The following is a 23,745-nucleotide window of genomic DNA, read 5'->3' on the forward strand; positions in this document are numbered from 1 at the left end:
AAAAAAAAAAAAAAAAAAAAAAAAAAAAAAAAAAAAAAAAAAAAAAAAAAAAAAAAAAAAAAACACAGAAAGAGGTCTCTACACATCTGGCCTCATCTCTTTCTTCCCCTCTGTGAATTAGGTTTTGTGATGAATTCTTGGACGCATGCTTGCCCAAGTCAAGGTTTCTCCCATGTTGTAAGCTTTGTTGGGATATAGATATAGAGTCGGATGCCTCGATCTGATAGAGATATATTTGGAAGATATTTCGTAAACATCTTAGAGATATATATGGTAGATATACATGATAGATATATGGTAGATGTTTGGTAAAGATTTGATAGAGATATATTTGATAGATTATATCTACTAGGTTTAAATCTTTGAAAACTATAATTAGTAAATGGAAACCATATATATACCGCAGTTCTCTCAAAATATTCAAAATGTACTTTTCTTCATTCTCTTTATGTTCATCTTGATCGGGTGTGCGTTGTTGAGCAATTCTAACAACTGGTATCAGAGCGAGACGAGATTCACCACGATCTTTGAAGATGGGAATTTCAAAGATTGGAATTGAAAAGTTCGATGGATCTGATTTCAGTTTCTGAAAGATGCAGATTGAAGATTGTTTGTACCAAAAAAGTCTTCACGAACTCCTGTTGGGGTGAAGCTGGATACTATGACCACGGAGCAGTGGAAGCTCAAGGATCGTCAGGCTTTAGGGTTGATCCGGTTGACGCTGTCTAGAAACATGACGTTCAATATTATCAAGGAGAAGACAACGTCAGATTTATTGAAGGCGTTGTCGAATATGTACGAGAAACCGTCGGCTATGAACAAGGTGTATTTGATGCGGACACTGTACAATCTACAAATGTCTGAAGGTGGATTTGTTGCTGGTCATATAAACGAATTCAATATGATTGTAAGTCAACTGAGTTCGGTGGAAATTAATTTCGAGGATAAAATTAAAGCATTGATTTTGATGTCATCTTTACCCGAGTCGTGGGATACGGTTGTTGCCGCAACCGGCAGTTCACGAGTATCTAATAAACTGAAGTTCGATGAAATTCAAGATGTAGTTCTCAGCGAAAGTATTCGCAAACGAGAAATCGGAGATCCATCAGGCAATGCTCTCAGTGTTGATCGAAGGGCAAGAAGTAAATCAAAGGGCCCAAACAATGGCGATCAAAATCAAGGAACCAAGGAAAATCTCCAAACAAACCAAATGTAAAGTGTTGGAGTTGTGGAGAAAAAGGTCACTTTCGGGCAGATTATACAAAGAGGAAACAAAATCACAAATCAGAGGATGACGATGATTTGTTACATTCAGCAGAAGACATAGGGGATGCTCTAATCCTCAGCGTGGATAGTCTGATTGAATCCTGGATTTTGGATTCAGGTGCATATTTTCGTTCGTCTCCAAATAAAGAGTTGTTTAGAAATTTCAAGTCTGGAATTTTTGATAAGGTGTATCTTGCCGATTGAAGGAAAAGGGATGTCTGCATAAAAACTCCGGCAAGAAATCAGTGGAAATTAAAGGATGTCAGATATATTTCTGGTCTCAAGAAGAACCTGATCTCTATTGGTCAGTTGGATAGCACAGGTTATGCAACAAAGTTTGGGAAGAGTTCGTGGAAGATTGTGAAGAGTGCTATGTGGTAGCACGTGACACAAAATCTGGAACCTTGTACACCACTGCAGGGTGTATGAACATGGCTGCTGTTGTTGAGAGTGCTTCCAATTCAAGGCTATGATACAATAGACTTGGACATAGGAGCGTTAAAGGAATGAAGATGCTGGCTGCGGAAGGAATTTTGGAAAGTCTGAACTCTGTTGATATGAGTCCTTGTGTGAACTGCGTTATGAGTAAACAGAAATGACTTAGCTTGACTGCCAAAGAATTGAAGAAAGGTTCCGGGACAACGAAGCAAGTGGAAGTTGAGGTTGAGTTGCTGAAAGATTCAACTAGTGATGTAGCAGATACTCAAGAAACTCTTGAGACTGTTGTTGAGGAACTAGAGGTGAAGCGAGTGGGAGTTGTGGTTGAGTTGTTGAAAGATTCACCTAATGATGTTGTAGCAGATACTCAAAAAAACTCCTGAGACTATTGCTGAGGAACTAGAAGTGGAGCAAGTGACACTTGAGAAGGTGTTGAAAAGATTATCCAGAACTATCAGAGTACCAGATAGGTATGTACCTTCTTTACACTATCAGTTGGTGACTGCTGAAGGGGAACGAAAGCCCCTTGATGAGGCCCTACAGTTGGAGGATACAACCAAGTGGGAGCAAGCCATGGATGATGGGATGTCTAGGCTTCAGAAATGCGTTGCTCTTTCACCTGGTGAGGCTAAGTACATGGCAGTAGCTGAAGCTGGAAAGGAGATGATATGAATGACATATTATTTAGAAGAATTAGGCAAGAAGCAGCGTGAGAAGATTCTTCAGGTAGATAGTTAGAGTGTCATATAGTTGGCGAGCAACCTGGTCTATCATTCAAAGACAAAACACAAAATGTGATACCATTTCACTCGGAAGTTAGTGGAAGATGGTGATGTGTTTGGAGAAGATAGAGGGTGCAAGCAATCCAGCAAACATTTTGTGTTGATGTTGGAACATTGAGGTTGTGCAAAGCCTCAAGTGGTATGGTACAGATTGAGAATGAAATTCTTGGTTGACTGGATCAGTCTCCCATTGGGAGATTGTTGGGTTGACTGGATCAGTCTCCAAGTGGGAGATTGATGGGCTATGGAGCCTAATGCCTAAATCTGGTAGAGATATATTTGAAAGATATTTCGTAAATATTGGATAGAGATATATATGGTAGATATTTGGTAAAGATTTGATAGAGATATATTTGTTAGATTATATCTAGTAGGTTTAAATCTTTGAAAGCTATATTTTGTAAATTGAATCTATATATATACCCCATTAGGCAGTGCTCTAAAAAATGTACTTCTCTTTATTCTCTGTATTCTATCTTGTTGTACATACCTAAAGTCATCAATAAAACCTTTAGCTAATATTCCTTCTTGAATTTTCTATCTCTTGTTCTTTGTGTTCATCTTGATCGGGTGTGTGCGTTGTTCAGCGATCCTAACAAGCTTTCCATTGGTATTTAACCTCATTTATTCAATTTTATTATTTAATAACTATTTATTCAATTTTAATTGCAATTTAACCTCATTTATTTGTTAAAATCTGAAGTTATTAGTATAATATAGAATAGTATGTAGTTGAAGAAGCAAGGTAAGAGTTTATTTGGCACATACTTGCAATGGTCTGCTTAATGAGGCATAGCTGGCCTCTACATTCTGTAATAATTATGAATTTAATATCAATCACAGTAGATGTCTACAATGTCCATCGATTTGTTTATATTAACCTCTTCTTCACTGAAAGGCTGCACCTTCGAGCTTGGCTCAAAACTTACAACATCCAGGTACGAACTGATTTCAGCCTTCTCAACTGTTTGCGACAATGATCATGTTTTTCTGCTCATCTACTGCTTTGTAAACTCAGTTTCGATACCATTACTTGCATTCCTCGTGGTTTGTCAACTGATTATAAATTATTATTTGTGATGTTCCACTTATGAATTTTGGCTATATTCATCCATCTTTTGTAACAACCCAGATCCGCCACTAGCTGATATTGTTCTTTTCGGGCTTCCCCTCAAGACTTTATAACGTGTTTGCTAGGGGAAGGTTTCCACACCCTTATAAATGATATTTTGTTCTCCTCCCCAACCAATGTGGGACATCACAATCCACTCCCCTTCGGGGCCCAGCGTCCTTACTGGCATACCGCCTCGTGTCTACTCCCCTTCGGAGAACAGCGAGAAAGCTGGCACATCGTCTGGTGTCTGCTCTGATACTATTTGTAACGACCCAGATCCACCGCTAGCAAATATTGTCCTCTTTGGGCTTCCCCTCAAGGCTTTTAAACGCGTCTGTTAGGAGAAGGTTGTCACACCCTTATAAATGGTGTTTTGTTCTCCTCCCCGACCATGTGGGACATCATATCTTTAGTCCTCGAGGATTACAGACCAATTCTTTAAACAACCATCCTAACTATGCCTTTTGTTCCTTGTTTACTAGGTGTTTTGTTGTGGAGAACTCACTTTTGTCTCATTTATTTGAATGCATCATCCTAACTTCTTGCTACCATAAGTTTCTTACTATAAAGAAAGTTGAGAAAATCCTCTTAATTCAATCCACTGTGCTTCCAGATCTTTGTGTAGTACCTGTTAACTCTTTTCCTAAACAAAATTTAGTATCTGTCACTTAAGGATGTTCTGGTCTCTTTTTTGTCAGGGTAAAATGTCTTCTGAACCAGTGAACGTGAATGACTTCAAAGAATTAGCCAGGAATGCACTTCCAAAAATTTACTATGATTACTACGCTGGGGGAGCTGAGGACGAACACACGCTTAGAGAGAACATACAAGCTTTCCATAGAATCACGTAACTTCGAAGCTAAGCAACGATTTCTTTGTAGAACTCATGCTATATGTTATTCATGGGCGTCTGTATGGTTTATAGGATTCGGCCTCGAGTTCTGGTGGATGTGAGCCAAATTGATATGTCAACAACCATATTGGGCTATCCCATCTCTGCACCTATCCTCCTTGCTCCCACTTCTGCACATAAGTTGGCTATCCCTGAAGGTTACCCCTTTTGGTATCTTGCTTACTTGAGAACTGATTTTCATGCCACTTTTTTTCTTGATGATATCTGTGATCTTTCAGGAGAATTAGCCACGGCCAGGGCAGCTGCTGCTGCAAACACTATAATGGTACTAATGTGACTACAAGCGATGAATTATTTTACTTGTGCAATTTGGTAACTGAATTAAGTTGCTTTCGTTTGTAGATTCTGTCTTACTCTTCCACCTGTTCAATGGAGGAAGTTGCCTCTAGCTGCAATGCTGTCCGTTTCTTTCAATTACATGTAAACTACACTTCTCTTGCACATTTTTTTTTACCATCCCTTTTTCAATCCTTTCCTATAGCAGTAATCCAGTTCTTCGCAAGTTCTAAATTAGTTTCTCATTAGATTTCCAAACGGCGCGATATCTCGGCGCTGCTAGTACAGAGAGCTGAGAGATTTGGATACAAGGCAATTGTCCTGACTGCTGATACTCCTCGACTTGGAAGAAGGGAGGCTGACATAAGGAACAAGTAGCAATGTTTCACATCTCTGTTTCTTTCCATAAAATCTTCTTAATTCCTTTATCTTGCATCCCAATTGTAAGCTATGCCTTAGTTTTTGTCTCATCTGGAGAACCACTTGGTTAAATTTGTAGGATGATTGGCTTTCCAGTGAAGAATCTTGAAGGCCTCATGTCTATTGACGTTGAATCTGTGAGTAATATTTTGATCAAATCCGGTTTAGTTATCTGGGATGATACTGCCATATTTGTTAACTCATATCAAATTATAGAACCTCATTTCTATTGCTCCTAGGCTTATTTACAACTCACGATCGTATGTAGGACCAAGGTTCAAAGTTAGAAGCTTATTACAACGAGTTGTTGGATGCATCTATACGTTGGGAAGTATGTCCAATAAACTGCTCAGATTCTTTGTATGTCTATTTTATTTCCAGTTCAGTTATAATATTCTACCATCCACAGGATATAGGGTGGTTAAGATCAATCACTAATCTGCCAATTCTGATAAAGGGGATTCTCACTCATGAAGATGGTAAGGTTCAGTTATGTCTTAAACGTTATTAGATTCAAGAAATGAGCCTTATTTTATCTCCTCCTGGTTTATGTGTTGTGTTAATGTCCATTGATCGGTCGAGTTCTTAAACATGTTTGATGACTGGCAGCAACTAAAGCAGTGGAAGCTGGTGTTGATGGAATTATTGTCTCCAATCATGGAGCTCGTCAACTAGACTTTGCTCCTGCCACTGTTTCTGTCCTTGAAGAGGTAAGTTTCATTGTGTACTACTTCTATATTAGCATAAGATGTGAAAACAGGGAGATAAAATTGCTTCAATTTCTGCATAAACTAATTTTACATAACTTGAACTAGATCAAATATCAAGTGTAGTTGAAAAATAATCATCCAACGTTTACAATGGTTGCTTTACTAATAACTGTAACAATCTTTCATCAGTAAAGTTTTTTTTAACAAGTAGGGCATGCAGGTTGTTGATGCTGTGAAGGGTAAAGTTGCTGTGCTCTTAGATGGAGGTGTGCGGCGAGGTACAGATGTGTTTAAGGCAGTAGCCCTTGGTGCCCAGGCAGTGCTCGTAAGTTGTATACCCCCAACTAAAACACTATACTTTTGTGGCTAAATCTGTACTAAAATAAAATCATGGGGTTCTTGGTTTCTTAGCTCTCATGTTAGAAATGGTTGTGATTTGATTCAGATAGGGAGACCAGTTTTATTTGGACTGGCAGCAAAGGGAGAAGGAGGAGTAAGAACAGTGCTGGAGATGCTGAAGAATGAGTTAGAGATTAGTATGGCACTTTCTGGGTGCCCATGCATCAAGGACATTACTAGAAGCCATGTTAGGACACCGTACGATAAGCTGCCTTCAATGCTTTAGTGCCTCTGTATACCATTTATATATATAATTTAAGCATAGCTGAGTTAGTCTTGCAAATAAGAGGAAGCTGGGAACTCTACAAAAAAAAAAATAATAATAATAATAATGAAGGTGCAATAAGCGGTTTGTTTACCCTCTTATTTGCCCACACACCCCATTTTCTTTCAAGCTTTCTTCATCTCTCTAATTTATAAAAGAATATTCTAAACTCTCCTTTCAAAATACTTGTATTCTATCTAAAGCTTTTATAAATATATAAAATTATGAAAAATAAATATTCAGACTTGAAATAGTGATTCTCCCCAAATCGGTATTGTTTCACTCTTTCTTATCTTCTACGAATTATAAGTTATTTTAGTTCTTTATGTAATTCTGAGATACATATGAAATGAATTGCCATTTTTTGTTTTTGTTTCTTTTTTTTTCGTTTGTTTTTGTACGACTATCTATTCTAACTTGGTACTATACATAAGTCCAACTTTGTGTTCGAGTTGTCAAATTCACTCTTATGACAGCAGAATACTATACATAAGTCAAACTTTGTGTTCGAGTTGTCAAATTCACACTCTTATGACAGCAGAACAATGATTGTGCGACACTTGTTCTAACTTGGTGAACAAGTCAGCTATACATAAGTCAAACTTTGCAGACAACCTTAACGTATGATTGAATCTTGAGTCATGTTTGAAAGAAATGCTTTAGAAAACGTAAGTGAGGAAATGCGTTCAAAATAATTTAAAAGAAATCAATGTTATAAAGGGACAGTGAATAAAAAATGTTATATTCTGAAAGCAAATAAACAACCACCACAAATTTGATAACATATCATCCAGGTGGAAGAATTGATAACTAGTCACATCCCACCTTTGTACATTTTAGTCCTAGTAGGTATGATCATAGACTTCCGTATTGACACAACAAGAACAGTAAAGACCTATCTAACATGAATGCAAGTAAAATTAGTTTAGAATGGGCATGTGACCATGGACAACACGTCCTAGATAGACATGACCGAGACATCCGACACGTAGCTACAGATAACACGCCTTGGACAAGCATGATTGCGACATCCTCTCCTACTCAATTGGTTGACTTCTCTGTCAACCGACTCTTCACAAGCTTAGCGATGTAGGATGATGCTAACTTTAGGTTTCTCGATGTGCTTCCAACTGATCTTAGCATTGAGGAGTCTCTTCCAATCTGTAAGGAAGTGTTGAAAACCACTTCTTGGTTTGTCGACTCTTTGCATCTTCTTTGTTGAAGTCTCTCCAACTTTCTCCATTGCGAAATTCTTCTTCGTTACATGAGGTCGTACAACCTCCTTGTGCTTGGTGTCTTCTTGGTCGGGATAGTTACATTTCAAGTTACTGACGTGGACAACAGGACTAGTCCCCGTCCATGGGAGCAATTGGATCCTATATGATGCATTTCCGACTAGATAGCTTCAACTAGTCCATAGCATTTATGCACCTGTTCTTTGTTCTTGATGCTTTGAATCAGAGTTGATCTAACCTCAATTTGATCACAACTCTCTCTCCATTTTGAAATTGACATGGCTGACGCTTCTGACCGCCCGTTCTCTTCATCCTTCTGGATTGTTTTTCTGAGTGAGCACGAGTTATTTCAGAGGTTTGTCTCCCCACTTCCATAAAGTTGTTGGCTTGGGGTCTCTCCCTAGCATTTGGGTGATAATTGACAAGATTTGTTGAGGGTCTAATGAACCCGGCTATCAACTAATCATTTAGCTGTTTGTAGAATTTAGCTAACCTAACTGTGGCAGGCGACCTCTCCTTCGACATAGAATCAATCTTGTGATTTATCTCTCTAGGTGGAGATGAACCCTTTATCTTACCTTCTGATTCTGCATCGTTATGTTCTTGTAGGGTCCGTGAGGTTTCTGTTGGAGTGAGCTCACTCGAGCTTCCCTCTTCAACCATGACAATGATAATGGGTTCATCATCGGTAAGATCCATTCTCAACAGTAACACCGACATCATCTTCACCCCTTTTGGATGACGAGTGATTGTTCGAATAATTGTTGGGTTAGACCCCGTTACTACTAAATATTTCGCTAGGGGCATGTAAATGACTTTGTGTTCAAGTAGGAAATCCATTCCTAACACGATGTCGAAGCCGTCCATCTTGACAATCACAAAACCAGTTTGTCTTGCCCAAGTTTCCATCTTTATCGGAGTTCTCTTTGTAACCTCTAAGATAGGCAAGGCTATTCAATTGTCAAATTTTATCCGTCTTATATCTCGATGTCATAGGATGTTTAAGCATTTCATTTTGGTCTCTATAATGAAGTTGTGGGTGGCTTCAAAGTTGACAACAGTGTTCTTGGCCACTCTCTGGTTGACCTAGACCTCAATATACATAAAACCATGTTCCACTGATCTTTTATCTCATTCACTCTCTTCGGAGTGCAGATAAATACTTTAGGGCCCCCATGCGGGGGTTTTCCACACTTTCGACTAGCAGGGTTTCAACTTTTACATTTTCGTACTCTGAATTCATTCCAAATTTTGCTTGGAAGGCATAGAGTGCCACTTTTTGTTGGCACTCGGTTCCTTGGTGGACCCTCTTGCATATGAAACAAGACGAAGGGCCTTGGCTTTAACTGTGACTGTTGACCTCCATGAGGTTTTACCTTTATATTGGGAGAACTCGCATTCACCTTCTCCGCCTTAAAATTTGTCACTGCTCTAGGTTGATATTTTTTATTTTCACGACTTGTGGAAGCTTAGTTCCGTCTTATATCTTGGGGTTAATCGATGTTAAGTTCAAAAAGTCATTTGATTGTAATATAGGTCGTGGAAGGTCTTAAACTCTTTGTTGTAGAGCTTGGTCCTCGACCACTTTAACCCCTCAACAAAATTGAACCCTTGTCTTTCTCATACATGTCACAAATATCTAACATAATCCTACAAAACTAACTTAAAAGTAGCGTTAGATATTGCTAGTATGCCTTAGCTCATTTTAACTTTTTTCCTGCGATTATCTCAACATTCTTAACAAGGAATTGAGAGCGGGATCTTGTTTTAAGCTCTCCCAACCTAACCCAACAAATTTATTATTAGATTGAGTTGGGTTCATTATTTAATATAAATTATTGAAATTAAAAAAAATTACAACCAGATCAAATTCAACCCAACCGAATAAAATTATTCGGGTGAAGATAGGACGGGGATATGGTACAAGTTCTCAATACTTTTTTTAATACCCATATTTAGTTTGTCCCAAATACTTCCTCTTTGGACGGTTTTATATATTTATTTTATTTTATTTTATTCTAACTTTTAAATGCTTAAATTTTAAAAAAATTTAATTCACAACAATATGTTAAAATAACATAATTATTTATTTTATTTGACTGTAATAAATTAATAATAATTGATTAATGCTTTAAAATATATATTCCATTAATTTTAATGGATAAGAACATGTATTCTAGTTAAATAAATAATTCATGGATTTAAATTAATTAACTTTATTTGTTAAATTAATTTATTGTATGGAATTTTAATAATCACAATTTACTATTTTTTTTTTTAATAATATTCCTTCTTTTTTGAACGTTAATCCTTACTAAAAACAAAACAACATTCTTAATCGACAAAAATTTGCAACATTCTCATGTTCATCTAAAAAGAGATTTATTATTCGAAACATCTTATTCTCGTATCTACTGTCCATCTATATCTAATAAAACTTTTAGTTATTTAATATATATTTAATATCAAAAGTGTATTATATATATATATATATATATATATATATATATATATGTATACATGTATTCTCCACTTTTCACTCGAACATATTCTTTTGTTCTTTATAATAGCGTCCACTCATTTTTAAGATGAGTAGGAATAAAATATCACAAAAATTAAAATAATTCTTCTTTTAACTTATATATAATTTTAATAGTTCAAAATTTGAAATATCACTATTTTTTTTTTTTTTTATTTTTGTAATTCGCTAAAAATAAATAAATAATAATAAAAGAATCATTTTAATCAAGTAATTGATTATGATTTCGGAATAAAAAAAAGTACACCCATGAATAGATTTCTAGATAAAATCGAATTAAATAATTATTTAATTATTATTCTAGAATATTTAATTAATTTTAGTCTATCTTTATTAATTATAAATTGAATTTGAATCAATTAATTACATATTACTACTAATTTGAAATAAATAATTAGTTATAGTTATTAAAAACAATTTTTTATCAACCTAATTAATTAAAGAATATATTTCCTTGGTTTAATAAGGTTTTATATGTAAAAGGGAATTAAATGAATATTTAAATTGATTTATTGTAATTAATTAATGAATAAAGTATATTAAAAGAGAAATAGAAATAAAAAGAAAAAGAAAAGCTGAATGAATACTTTATTTAGGTGTATAAATAATGATTGGAAATACATTATTTGATAAATATTTTTGCGTGGTCGTGTCTAAATCCTTTGCGCCAAACGAGTCGTCACTTATTGTCTTGCCTCGGCTACATGTAAGCTTTCTCATCAACATTACATTACATTACATGCATATAATTCTACTCCACTATACGTTCACAAAACGTCCACTAACTCTACTTATTTTTCAAGATGAAAATGTCTACTCGACCCATGAACGTGGTTGAATTGAAAAGATTGGCTATACAGAAACTTCCAAATATGTGTTACCAGTGCCACGCAGGCGTGCCACGAGGAACAGATGAGGCCAATGCATTAGCCCATGGTGCCCACCCTGTCCTTGTAAGCTCCAACCACCGGCATATTTTCATTTCATCTTTCACATAAACTTTTTAAGATGCTCAATTTAATGGTTGTTTAGAACACTATGTTGATTTATAAGTCTCCAAAGTTCTTTAAAACAAACTTATAAATATTTGTTTTGGTGGCTTCGATAAACTTATATTTCTATTATTTTATAATAACCAATGAAGTAAATTATATACGTTTAGAATAAAATATATTCTTCAAAGTTTTATAGATTTTTTTTATAGAAAATGAAAATTATCAACCATCTAATATGCATTTTATTAGGGTAATTCTTCTTCTAAACCAGTGAACGTGAATGAGTTCGAAGAATTGGCTCGGTTGGCACTTCCAAAAATGTACTATGATTACTACGCTGGGGGAGCCGAGGACGAACACACGCTTAGAGACAACATACAAGCTTTCCATAGAATCACGTAACTTTGAAGCTAAGCAATGATTTGTTTGAAGAACAAATGGTATATGTTATTCATGGGCGTGTGTATGGCTTATAGGATTCGGCCTCGAGTTCTGGTGGATGTGAGCCAAGTTGATATGTCAACCACCATATTGGGCTATCCCATCTCTGCACCTATCCTCCTTGCTCCCACTGCTTCGCACAAGTTGGCTATCCCGGAAGGTCAGTCCTTCTCGTATCTTGCTTATTTCAGAACTGATTTTGTAATAACTCAAATCCATGCATGGATAGTACATATTGTCTTTAAAATATCCGTTCTTATAAACAATGTTCGATGTGACAACATTTTCTAGGAGATCTTACAATTTACCCCTTCGAGGCCCAACGTCCTCGTTGGCACTCGATTGTAGGACCCCTCCCTCCCCCCCTCCCAATCCACCCCTTTCGGGACCTAACATTCTTGCTGGCACACCGCCTCATATCTACCCCTTCAGGGCTCAGCCTCCTCACTGACATATAGCCCAGTGTCTGGTTCTGATGCCATTTGTAATGGCTTAAACCCACCGTTAGCAGATATTGTCTTCTTTGTACTTTCTCTTTCGAGCTTCCCCTCAAGGTTTTTAAAAAAACGTCTTATAGGGAGAGGTTTTCACACTCTTATGAAGAATGCTTCATTGTGAGACCCAACCTCTGTTAGGGGATTACGGTCCACAGGGGTCAGCATCCTCGCAGACACTTAAACCCTTTTCCAATCGACATGGGATCCCCCAATCCACTCCCTTTCGGCTCCCAGCATTCTTGCTAACACACTACCTCATGTCCACACCTTTGGAGCTCAGCTTCCTCACTGGCACATCGCCCGGTGTCTGTAGCTCTAATACCATTTGTAACTACTCAAATTCACTGTTAGTAGACATTGTCCTCTTTAGGGTTTTCCTCTCAGGCTTCCCCTCAAGGGGTGAAGTTTCCACACCTTTATAAAAGCTTACCGATATTCATGCCACTCTTTTCTTAATGATATCTGTGATGATTCAGGAGAACAAGCCACAGCCAGAGCAGCCGCTGCCGCCAAAACAATAATGGTACAAACTTGACAGCAAGCAATGAATTACTTCACTTCTACAATTTAGTAACTAAATCAATTCCCTTTCGTTTGTAGATTCTGTCATACTCTTCCTCCTGTTCAATAGAGGAAGTTGCCTCCAGCTGCAACGCTGTCCGTTTCTTCCAATTATATGTAAAAACAACCCTTCTTTTCCTCATTTTTTCACCAACCCAATTGCTCCCAAGTGTTAATTTAGTTCCTACAATCATCAGATCTTCAAGAGACGTGATATCTCAGCTCTCCTAGCACAAAGAGCCGAGAGACATGGATACAAAGCAATTGTCCTAACAGCTGATACTCCTCGACTAGGTAGAAGGGAGGCCGACATAAAGAACAAGTACCACTCTGCACCTCTCTGTTTCCATTCAATTAAATTATGCCATGGTTTCTATCTCATCTGGGAAACCAATTTGTAGGATGATTTATCCCCCAGAGAAGAATCTTGAAGGCCTCATATCAATTAACATTCAATGTGTGGATCAAGGTTCAAAGTTAGAAACTTTTGCCAACCAGATGATGGATGCGTCTCTGCGGTGGGAAGTATGTTCAATGAGCTGCTTAGATTGTTTGTATGTCTATTGTTTTTTTACCAGTTTAGTTATGAATTTTAGCATCTACAGGATATAAGGTGGTTGAGATCAATTACTAGTTTGCCAATTCTGATAAAGGGGATTCTCACTCATGAAGATGGTAAGTTTTAGCTATGTTTTAAGGATATTAGACTCAAGAAATGAGCTTTGTTTTATCTCCTTCTGGGTTTATGAGTTGTGTTAATGTTTGATGGGTGGCAGCAACTAGAGCAGTGGAAGCTGGTGTTGATGGAATTATTGTCTCTAATCATGGAGCTCGTCAACTAGACTTTGCTCCTGCCACTGTTTCTGTCCTTGAAGAGGTCAGTTTCTTTGTGTATTACTGTATCGAGCCCTCGAACAGCCTCCCTTTAATCGAGGCTCGATTCCTTCTCTAGAACCCTCGAACGAAGTGTTAAGGATATTTAGTCATGAATTATGGTTTACCATGTATATTGTTAGAAACATGAAACTTCACAATGGTATGATATTATCCACTTTGAGCATAAGTTCTCGTGGCTTTGCTTTGGGTTTCACCAAAAGACCTCGTACCAATGAAGATAGTATTTCTTAATTATAAACCCATGATCATTCCCTAAAATAGCCGACGTGAGACTTTCATCCAACACCTCCCCTCAAACAAAGTACACCTTCCCTTAATCGAGGCCAACATATATCATATTTGACTATTTATTATAAGCAACGGCTTACCATAGGTATCATATTTGTCCTTTTATTAAAGGCAGAGATATCTTGTATCTATTTATTGTTATTTCCATATCGTTTGTAATTTATTTGATTCTCTAAATGATTATAAATAGAGAACTTTCACCACCATTTAGATGTCGTAGTTTTAGCAAATATTCTCATAAAGTACACTCTTTGTTCGACACTTGAGTCACTTATAACTACACATCTAAGACCCACAACTTCTTTGTTCGGTACACAAGGATTCTATTGACATGGTTGAGTCAAGGGTATGAGTCTAGTACCATGTTAGGAATCACAACTCTCCACAATGGTATAATATTGTTCACTTTGAGCATAAGCTCTCGTGGTTTCTCCAAATAGCCTCGTACTAATACTAATGGAGATGTATTCCTTACTTAACCCAATAATCCACGACATGCTTTACTAATAAGTGTAGTAATCTTTCTTCTGTATGGTTTTTAAACAGGAAGTTTGATGCAGGTTGTTGATGCTGTGAAGGGCAAAGTTCCTGTGCTCTTAGACGGAGGGGTGCGGCGAGGTACAGATGTGTTTAAGGCACTAGCCCTTGGTGCCCAGGCAGTGCTAGTAAGTCCTATACCCCCAACCAAAGCACTACACTTTTTTGGCTAAATCTGTGCTAAACAGTGTTGGAAATGGTTGTGATTTGGCTCAGATAGGGAGACCAGTTCTGTTTGGGCTGGCAGCAAAGGGAGAAGGAGGGGTAAGAACAGTGCTGGAGATGCTGAAGAATGAGTTGGAGACTAGTATGGCACTTGCTGGGTGCCCGTGCATCAGGGACATTACTAGAAGCCATGTCAGGACAGAGCATGATAGGCTGCCGTCAATGCTTTGATGTGCTTGCTTGATAGCAAAAGCAACAGATTCCAGAAATTTGAAGGGGTGGGAATAGTGGAAAGGAATGAGTAACTCAAAATTCAGTTCATGTTTTCAAATATTTGAAAATTTATGATGAATAAAGTTTACTTATGATTTGAGCTCGCTCGCTAGTATATATGAGTTGAGAAAATCTTTTAGACCAACAAGAAATTTTAAATTAGTTGGGTTGTTGACTTTCAGACTCCATAATTCAACTCAACTCAATCTCCTATTTTCAAGTTGGGTTAGATGGAGCATTTTTTAACTATTTTAAAAAATTATACTCGTCAACAATTTATTAACCATCCAATTTTTCAAAAATTCAATCCAATACAAACCAACAAAAAAATGTCAACCCATAGTTTAGATTGGATATTCGAGTGGATTGAATTTTCTATTTTCTAGAAGATAAAACACATAAACTTATCTGAATTTTGACTTTTATAATTTAGATTGAATAGATCAAGTTGTTCCAACTATCAGATCATAACTGGCCAAATCAAAAAAGAATCGTATTTTCAACCCTGCAGACAAAAATGCTCGTTGTACAAATCCTTGAGAATTGATTTTAGAATAAAGAAGCAAAAGTTAATAAAACAAACGGAATTAAGCACTTTAATAGTATGATATTCCACTTTCAAAATATATTGTAAATATGACGGTTGGAAATATTTAGATATTTTATTATAAAGAAAATATCTAGATATTTTCTTTTTTGCTATCGTACCTCTATGGTTATTTGTATTTATTACTCTTTCCATATAGTGGGTGGATTAACCACAAAATCTTAGTACCCTACCTTGAATATTAATTCATAAAAAAAATGACCTATGGCCATGAGATTAACATCAAAAAGTAGAATTTGTTTATCATAAAAGCATATTGGCCGGGATGCAAAAACGGTGTAACCAACTAGATCAGCCATTTTAAAAATTGGTTTACATAGTAAACTAGTCGATATTCTCATTTACTTTGTGAAAGAGTGAAATCAGTCTCATTAATGTTTCGTCTTTCTCTTTTTCTTTCACCGGAAAAAAGAATAGTGAAAGAAGCAAACTCACTTTAAGAGCTTTACCTTGTGTTTGAATAAAGAAAGAGTAGCCCGAAAAGAAAGAGCGAGGTTTAGGGTATAGAATAAAAGAAAGGTTTAGATTAAGTTAATAAATAAGGTAAATAGGTTCAGATCGAGGAATAGAGTCAAAGGTGAAAAACTGACCTAAACTTAGTGCTTGTGAAATCGATAGGCTTAGAGCTCACTAAACACCAACATCATTGTAAGCTGACTTCGAGCTATACGATTATTTATGTCTCATCTTCCATGAAATAATAATAAAATGCTTTGAAAGGTCGTTTCAACTAAACAAAAAGGTTCTTAGTATGCGTTGAAATTGAGTTTAAGCTAGATTAGGGATTAATTAACGTAAAGATTAAAATCAAACAAGCATGTAAAATACAAAAGCACATTTCCTTCTCTCTCCTACCCGTATTGATGACCTGTTTAAATAGTTAATGGGAGCTTAGGATTAGGGTGGAAGATATCGAGCAAATATGACCACTGTGAATTCATAGTGATATTCTTTGGATTAACGAACGCCTTGACGACATTTATGGATATAATGATCAAAGTTCTTAAGGACTTTTTGGATATGATTGTGATTGTGTTTATTGATGATAAATTGGTGTACTCAAGATCTAGTGGGAAATACGCTGTTAGTTTTAAGAGCACAACAAATCGACACAATTTTTTTAGGGTGAATTCTAGCTATAAGAGATGAATTTCTTGGGTAATGTAATGTCAGAGCACGATTCTTAGTGGGTCCAATTAAGGTCAAGGCCACGATAAACTAGCCTCGTCCCACTTAAGTCTAAAGTTTCCTAGGCCTAATAGGATATTACATGAGGTTCATTCAAGGCTTTTCAAAGTTCAACGAAACCCTCGTTTAATTGGCCAAGGATGGAAAAGTGTTCACTTGTGATGATATTCGTGAGCAAAGCTTTATGAAACTCAAGCATCGACCTCATCAGAGTACCCGTACTTAAGTTTATATCTTTGGCAAGGGATTGGGTCGTGTTCTAATGAAAAAAGGCAAAGTGATAGCCTACGCCTCAAGAAAATTGAAGGAATACGAGTGAAATTACCAAACACATGATCTAGAGCTAGCATCAGCGGTGTTCATGAAAAATCTCCCATTAATTTTTACGAAGCTCCGAAACAAAAATTTTCGAATTTTTAACTGTAGTCGAATCGGTGTGATTCATTTTTAAAAAATAGAATATAATTAAGACATTTGTTTAACTTTAAGCAAAAAAAAAAAATTGAAAAATTGAAAAAAGAAAACTATTAATTTACTATATAGTTTCTAATGAAGTATCGAAATGTCTGAAAAGTCCCTCCGCATAACAAATACGTTTAATTATTGAATGAGCTAACGACGTTGACACGTTGGATGGCAAAATTGTTATTTTCTTGACAAATGAGGGGATTTTTTTATATCCACTGAAACCAGCTTATAGAGATATCGCAGACCGGAATAGCTGCGTTTATCCGAACTAATGGCGATGGCGACAGCGATGCCAATGCGTTGCTCTTGCTTTCTTTCCCGCCCGAAAAATTCTCCGCGATCTCCTCCCTCCGATCAGTTAACGAGGAAACTCCATTTTTCCGGTTAGTATTACGGTGTTTGTATAATCTTTTATTTGTTTTTCGTCTACTCTCATTCCTTTTTAAGTTGATTTCTACTGGATGATGCTCCGAAGCTTTTAGCTCCAGGTTTTGATGCTTTGAGTTGCGGAACATGTTCTATTATGGGGGAAATGGGATTCAACGCAATTGTACGTTACATTTTAGCTTTAAGAGTTGTATGTCTTCATTTATGGCAGGGAAAATGCCTCATGGTTCAGTTAATGTGGGCAATTTTGTTACATTTTGTGGAGACAGCATCGTCACACCATCTGGGAGACAGAATTCGTTGCCGGTTCTAAAATGTCAGGTATGATGGTGAGTTTCCTGCTCATCGGTTATGAGTATGGTACACTTATATTGTGATAACTCTCGCTGTTTCGTTTTATACTAAAATTTTTAGATAAAACATGATATGAACATTGCTACTGCACTTATTTAACTATAATCTGGGACTTTGCTGAGTGGAAATTACAAGTGTTAGAAGTACTGGAAACAAGTTATGGGAATTTCATTAGGGTTTGATTTCATTCCACTATTTGTTATGTTTATTGAAAAGAAATTTGATCAATGGAAGATGATGGTGTTTTCTGTTGATAAATTTATTCTTGGCAGGGAAATAATGAGACAAAATTTCCAGTTATGGCGTTTCTATTAGCTAATGTATTTACATTTTCCGTACCATTGAAAGTTTTGGCTGAAACATGCGAGGCTGAGAATTCTGCTTTCAACATGCCAATCCTTCTTTCTGTCTCCCTTATAGGGGCCACTGTTGGAGGTAAGACTCCTTGATCTGATGCTATGTAGGGCAGTAATCACTTCATCATTTATATAGGTATTTATCTCTCAGTAATCTAGAAGAGAAACTTAATCAAGACTGAGCTTTTGATCCTTATGCACTTAATAATTTTTCCCCTTCATCTTTATTGGTTTTGGTGGGGTAGGAGTGAAAAGGGGAATGTTAAGCATTATACCTCGCTCTAGAATTGCCTATTCAATGCCAAATAAAGACCGCTGGTTCTTCCAGTTATGGCCAAATTGTGTTGTATACAAGGTTGGATAAAATGTGGATGAGAAGTATTGATGGGTGTCTGTTATGAAAAACTTGGGATTTTATCTAAAAAAACTTCCTAAAGAACTAGACCTCTAGATCTAAATTATCTTAGAATCTCAAAAATGATAAGAATCAACCTAAGGGAAAGTTTTAGGATGGATTACCTTGATGATTAAGATCAAAAGTAAAGAAAACTTGTTTTTAAACTTTGATTCGAATCACTCCACAAGATAGTTTGATTAAAACTACTTGAATGACTCGAACATGCAAATCTAAGCACAAGAAATGCAACTGAACAAGCAAATGGCTTAAGAAGCATAATATGCAACTTTCATTATGATATCCAAAATCTTCCTACTAAAACAACATGAATGACTATTTATAGCCTTGAAAATAAACCTTATGGTAACTTATGGCTAATTGAAAGGTTTCATCAATAACATAATGGTCACTAGCTAATTGTACTTATAATCTTAAAGACAATTCTCTAAAACTTAAAAAATACAGTAAAGCCTCCTTAAGTCTAAACAGCATGTCTAGATCTTGTCATCACCATGAAATCTTTGTAACATGATTAAGACACCTTATTTCATATAAGTGTTACTATTAAATTTCTACAGTAACCCATAGTAATTATCCTAGTAATATCTTGTGAAAATTTTACATTTCTAGTTTGAATTGGGAATATAAAGCTTGTCTAGTTTACAATACTTTTAACAGGATTGCTTGCTCGGCAAAGAAAGGGAGAACTGAAGCGGTTAAATGAACAACTTCGCCAGATTAATGCGGCATTAAGAAGGCAAGCAAAGATTGAGTCTTATGCTCCCACCTTAAGTTATGCTCCTGTTGGTGGAAGAACATTCGAGAGTGATGTAATTGTTGATCCAAGGAAGGAGGAGTTAATCTCTCGATTGAAGTCTGGAAAGAACTTTTTGAGAAATCAAGACCCAGAGAAAGCATTTCTGGATTTTAAGACTGCTCTTGAGCTTGCTCAGGGTCTGCAGGATCCGATAAAGGAGAAGAAGGCTGCAAGGGGCTTAGGTTTGTTTTCTATAACCTATTTAACCTCTTGCTTTTTATATTGCTTTAAAGACAAAACACCTTCAAGTTGTTTGGAGACGTTTGTCAGAATTATCCAGATGCGCTTTGAATTTAAAGCTAGTAACCTGCTGCCTGTTCTTGTTCCTTTTACTAAAACACAGAATATTTGTCATTCCATGTTGGTAGTTCCAAAAGATCTTGAACAATGCTATCTTCATTGAATTCAAGGCCTTAAAGCCACCATGTGGAACCCTTAATTCTCTGCGTACATCTTTCTCCTTGTACACAATGCTGTATTCTGGCTCTTCACCAATCAATAACTCTATAGGAGGTGTGAGTCTTCTCCTATAGGATGCATGAGCCAATTCACGTATCGATATAAGCATCGACCTCGAGATTTAAACTTCGGAGTCCCGCCTGGCCTTGGAGATGTCTCGAAAGCCTTCTAAAACTATATCTTTTCTGTTAATTTCAGCAATGCAAATTGCTAAGGTTATGCACCTAGAAATGGCTCGCATTGGAAATGTTGCCTTTAATGATCCATGCATATTTTTGCTATAGCTTTGTTTCTCTGTCAACTGTAATATAAAATGCCATTATTTATGGAGCAATTTTGTTGGAATCGCTTTGACAAGAACTGGGATATGGATCTTTCAGGGGCATCACTGCAGAGGCAGGGGAAGTACAAAGAAGCAATCAAATACCATTTAATGGTTTTGGCAATCTCTGAACGAGAAGGAGAAAAATCAGGAAACACTGAAGCTTTTGGAGCAATTGCTGATTGCTACACTGAACTAGGCGATCTTGAGAAAGCTGCCTTCTTTTATGATAAGTACATAGCGAGGCTGGAAACAGACTGATCTATTTGCAATCACCACTTGTATTTTAAAACTTCAAAATGTAGCCAAGTACTCTGTGTTTATCAATGGTAGGTAGCTCCTCTGCGGAAGAATTAGCGTTCTTATGTAGATGTTGAGTTAAGAATAACTGCAGAATCGTATCATTCTCTAGTTTGTTCCATCTGAATGAAATGATTTTTCCAAGTATTAATTCCCTGACTGGCATCTGATGTACAACTTTTATAACACGTCTAAGGCCACTGTTAGCCGATATTGTCGATATTGTCTTCTTTAAACTTTTCCTTTCGAGATTCCTTTCCTCTCATAGTTTTTAAAATGCGTTTCATAGGAAGAGATTTTCACACCCTTATAAATAATGTTTCGTTCTCCTTCCCAACTGATGTGGAATCTCACAATCCACCCGCTTCAGGACCTAACATCCTCTCCCAATCCATCTCCTTCGGGGCCCAGTGTCCTTACTGGCACACTCTGGCACACTGCCTTGTGTTCACCCCCTTCAAAGCTTAGTCTGTTTGTTGGCACGTCACCCCACCCACCGCCAGCAGATATTGTTTTATTTGGATTTTTCTTTTCGGGCTTCCTCTCAAGGTTTTTAAAATGGCGTCCACCCCCCTTCAAGGCTTAGTCTCCTTGCTAGTACATCGCCTCGTGTCTAGCCTCAATGCTATTTGTAACGATCTCAGTCCACCGCTACTAGATATTATCCTCTTTAGGCTTTTCTTTTCAAACTTCTCCTTAAAGTTTTTAAAACGCATCTGCTAGGAAAAAATTCTCATACCCTTATAAAGAATGCTTCATTTTTCTTTACAACCGAGGTGGATCTTACAACTTCCTTGATTAAGTTGAGTCGTGAAAGTATTTCATACACAAGGGATTATTGCAAGAAATTTGTTACCTAATAATAATATTATCAAACTAAAATCAATCATTAATGTCTTTGGAGGTTAAACAGTAAAAACAATATATACAATCATAGATAAGCTCTGAAAGCAGAAACGCCAATAAATAAGAGCCCACTCTTTGCAGTACGCTCTCAGATCTCTTCTGCCTCTTTTGCTCTCTTTTATTGGGAGCAGAAGGCTGCCATGGTTAATCAGTTGAATATGTTCTATATTATGTAACAACAAAGATTGTCTTACAGAAAGAAAACATAGTTAAAAATTGCTTTATGATTGGTAAACAGGCTTCCTCTAATGCCCATAGCCGCTGCCACTGGCACTAATAACATTAAAAAAAGGTGTAACAAACATACTTTCCATCTGTAGGTGTAAAAGAATCTGATCACCAAAAGAAGGAAAAAGTCGGATATAGAGGGCGAACTGAAGGCTCATAATCTCAGGAAAAGCCAGTGAATATAAATAGACTTCATCAAACAAAAGCAAAAGCAAAAGCTAAGCCATATTTACTACTGGTAGTACATAAGTTGCTGGGATGAAATGTTCTGGAAGCCACCATCATATAATGCTTGGCTAGCTGCAGCTGCTCCAATTCCCATCGGTGCTTGCTTCAGAGGATGACCCTGAGGGTGCATAAGTGCTGCATGGACACCACCCATCTTGCTTAGTGCTAGTTGCCGCTCATAAGCCAATAGGTCAGTTGCTGAAAGGCCAGGAGTGGAAGCCATTGCCGGTAGTGGAAGTGGATTGGATGCTGTTCCGGGTGGTGTGGGTTTGCTACCCCAAGAGCACTGCAATAAAGATCAAAAACCAATTCTCATGTTTCTTTTCTATTTTGAATCTCAACTACAAACTTCAAAAATGTTTTCCATATTGCTAAAATTGAGTGTGGTACACGCTTTCACAATAAATAGTGGTACTAAATAAAAAGGACAAATCCCAGTAGTAAGTAGTAAGGCTGAAAAGAAACAAAATTTCATTATGTGTGAAATAGACAAAAGAGAGAACAAAAGCCCCAGCCAAGCTAGGAACATAACATTTCAGAGAGCAGAGTGTTGATGAGATGCATAGGAATTGAATGAAGTCTTGGGGCTTTTTTGTATTATCTTCTACACAATCAGCGGCAGTTAGGATAATAGGATTTAGAAAATTCATGATATTCATTCTTGACTTGCAAAAATTCATTGGATTGTCTCCAGCCACATAATTCAAAAGAAACTGTTGATGATATCGACCCAAAAAAATCTTGAAGGGGTCAGAGAGCATGAGGGTTAGAAGGTTTAAGTTTACCTTCTGGATAAGGACCAGGGCTGCATCGAAAGAGGTTAAGAGTTAAGAGGAAATGCCAAAAGGAGGAGACAACCCCGCAGTGGATATTAAGTAATCCTGGGATTCTGAGTCTTTCTTGCACAACACATCTAGTAGGGGAGATGATCAGCTGCGTATTCCTTCTTTGGAGCTTCTCTAGGGTGTTCATACTTTTATAGATCTCAATTTTCTTAGGAAGTTCCCCTTTCCTTGTAATTTTATATAAACTTGGAATGAAATGCCTTTGTGGAGATTTAAGTCTTGGAGGAGATTTGTAACTAAAGAAACCCAACAGGTTTGAAGGCTAGTGCCAAGAATCTGGAACCGATGTTAGGCAACAACCATCGATGAAACCCATGAAAGATACTGACAGCCAATCTTGGAACACCTTGTCTTTAAAGTTGCCTTCTGATATTTATGTTCCACACAGAAAGCTCCCTGTTCCAAAGATGAGCGGTAGATTGACATCAGAAGTTAAGCTGTAAAGATTTGGAAAGAGGGAAGAGGGGACATCTCCAGGCATCCGTCAAAATTTGGAGATGAAGACCGTTGACAACCCAAAAACAAATTGTGGATGTGCTGAGATTTCTTTTCTTTTATAGGAAACATAGAAAAGTAAAATAAAAAGAAGATAACAAAAAGGGTAGATGAGATATACCCCCAAGACTTCATTCAATCAATGAAATTTTCTGTTTCTTTGACAGTGAAAAAAAATAAAAATAAAAAAAAGACATCCCCACTAGACCAATACCAATGGGTTACCATTAATGCTTTCCACTTAGCAAAGATATGCAAAAGCTCATAATTTAAAAAATGATTTTTAGAAAGAAGACGCCAAGAAGAAGAGAAGAGTTTCAATAAGGCTCCAAAAGTTATGTCTAATTTTTCCAAAAAAAAAAAAAAAAAAAAAAAGT

At 36.7% G+C, this 23,745-nt stretch overlaps 4 protein-coding genes across 8 annotated transcripts in view; 3 read left to right on the forward strand and 1 right to left on the reverse strand.

Moving 5' to 3' along the window:
- The window catches only part of LOC111457615 (peroxisomal (S)-2-hydroxy-acid oxidase GLO4-like), a 12,640-nt gene extending 6,005 nt beyond the window's left edge, over positions 1–6,635 (forward strand). For both annotated transcript variants that reach the window (XM_023099920.1, XM_023099923.1), the window contains 11 exons: positions 4,299–4,447; positions 4,526–4,650; positions 4,732–4,778; positions 4,856–4,933; positions 5,039–5,163; positions 5,289–5,346; positions 5,478–5,540; positions 5,619–5,688; positions 5,819–5,919; positions 6,140–6,244; positions 6,365–6,635. In XM_023099920.1, coding sequence (XP_022955688.1) covers positions 4,299–4,447; positions 4,526–4,650; positions 4,732–4,778; positions 4,856–4,933; positions 5,039–5,163; positions 5,289–5,346; positions 5,478–5,540; positions 5,619–5,688; positions 5,819–5,919; positions 6,140–6,244; positions 6,365–6,544 — 1,101 coding nt within the window. In that variant the 3' untranslated portion in view covers positions 6,545–6,635. The remainder of the gene's footprint in view (positions 1–4,298; positions 4,448–4,525; positions 4,651–4,731; positions 4,779–4,855; positions 4,934–5,038; positions 5,164–5,288; positions 5,347–5,477; positions 5,541–5,618; positions 5,689–5,818; positions 5,920–6,139; positions 6,245–6,364) is intronic.
- Positions 6,636–11,160: 4,525 nt separating this feature from the next.
- On the forward strand, positions 11,161–15,113 carry LOC111457613 (peroxisomal (S)-2-hydroxy-acid oxidase GLO4-like). The gene is made up of 11 exons (XM_023099918.1): positions 11,161–11,310; positions 11,602–11,750; positions 11,829–11,953; positions 12,767–12,813; positions 12,891–12,968; positions 13,049–13,173; positions 13,253–13,376; positions 13,457–13,526; positions 13,628–13,728; positions 14,597–14,701; positions 14,790–15,113. The coding sequence occupies exons 1-11, from the start codon at positions 11,161–11,163 to the stop codon at positions 14,967–14,969; spliced, it is 1,254 nt and encodes a 417-aa protein (XP_022955686.1). The 3' UTR covers positions 14,970–15,113.
- Positions 15,114–17,517: 2,404 nt separating this feature from the next.
- On the forward strand, positions 17,518–20,817 carry LOC111457422 (protein FLUORESCENT IN BLUE LIGHT, chloroplastic-like). Of its 2 annotated transcripts, none has more exons than XM_023099605.1 (5): positions 17,518–17,657; positions 17,873–17,982; positions 18,288–18,450; positions 19,447–19,767; positions 20,425–20,817. In XM_023099605.1, exons 1-5 carry the CDS (start codon positions 17,546–17,548, stop codon positions 20,625–20,627), a joined length of 909 nt encoding a protein of 302 aa, XP_022955373.1. In that variant the 5' UTR covers positions 17,518–17,545; the 3' UTR covers positions 20,628–20,817. The 2 variants fall into 2 exon arrangements, with proteins under 2 accessions (XP_022955373.1, XP_022955374.1); XM_023099606.1 differs by lacking the exon at positions 20,425–20,817 and adding an exon at positions 19,929–20,380.
- A 903-nt stretch (positions 20,818–21,720) lies between these two features.
- LOC111457671 (oligouridylate-binding protein 1B-like) overlaps positions 21,721–23,745 on the reverse strand; it is a 10,640-nt gene continuing 8,615 nt past the window's right edge. For 2 of the 3 annotated variants that reach the window (XM_023100020.1, XM_023100019.1), the window contains exon 12: positions 21,721–22,314. In XM_023100020.1, the coding sequence (XP_022955788.1) occupies positions 22,033–22,314 (282 nt within the window). In that variant the 3' untranslated portion in view covers positions 21,721–22,032. Of the gene's footprint in view, positions 22,315–22,813; positions 23,270–23,745 lie in introns of all 3 variants that reach the window. The other variant, XR_002712999.1, reaches the window with a different exon arrangement.

This window comes from Cucurbita moschata, unplaced genomic scaffold, assembly GCF_002738365.1.
Source record: "Cucurbita moschata cultivar Rifu unplaced genomic scaffold, Cmos_1.0 Cmo_Scf00020, whole genome shotgun sequence".
Lineage (NCBI taxonomy): Eukaryota > Viridiplantae > Streptophyta > Magnoliopsida > Cucurbitales > Cucurbitaceae > Cucurbita > Cucurbita moschata.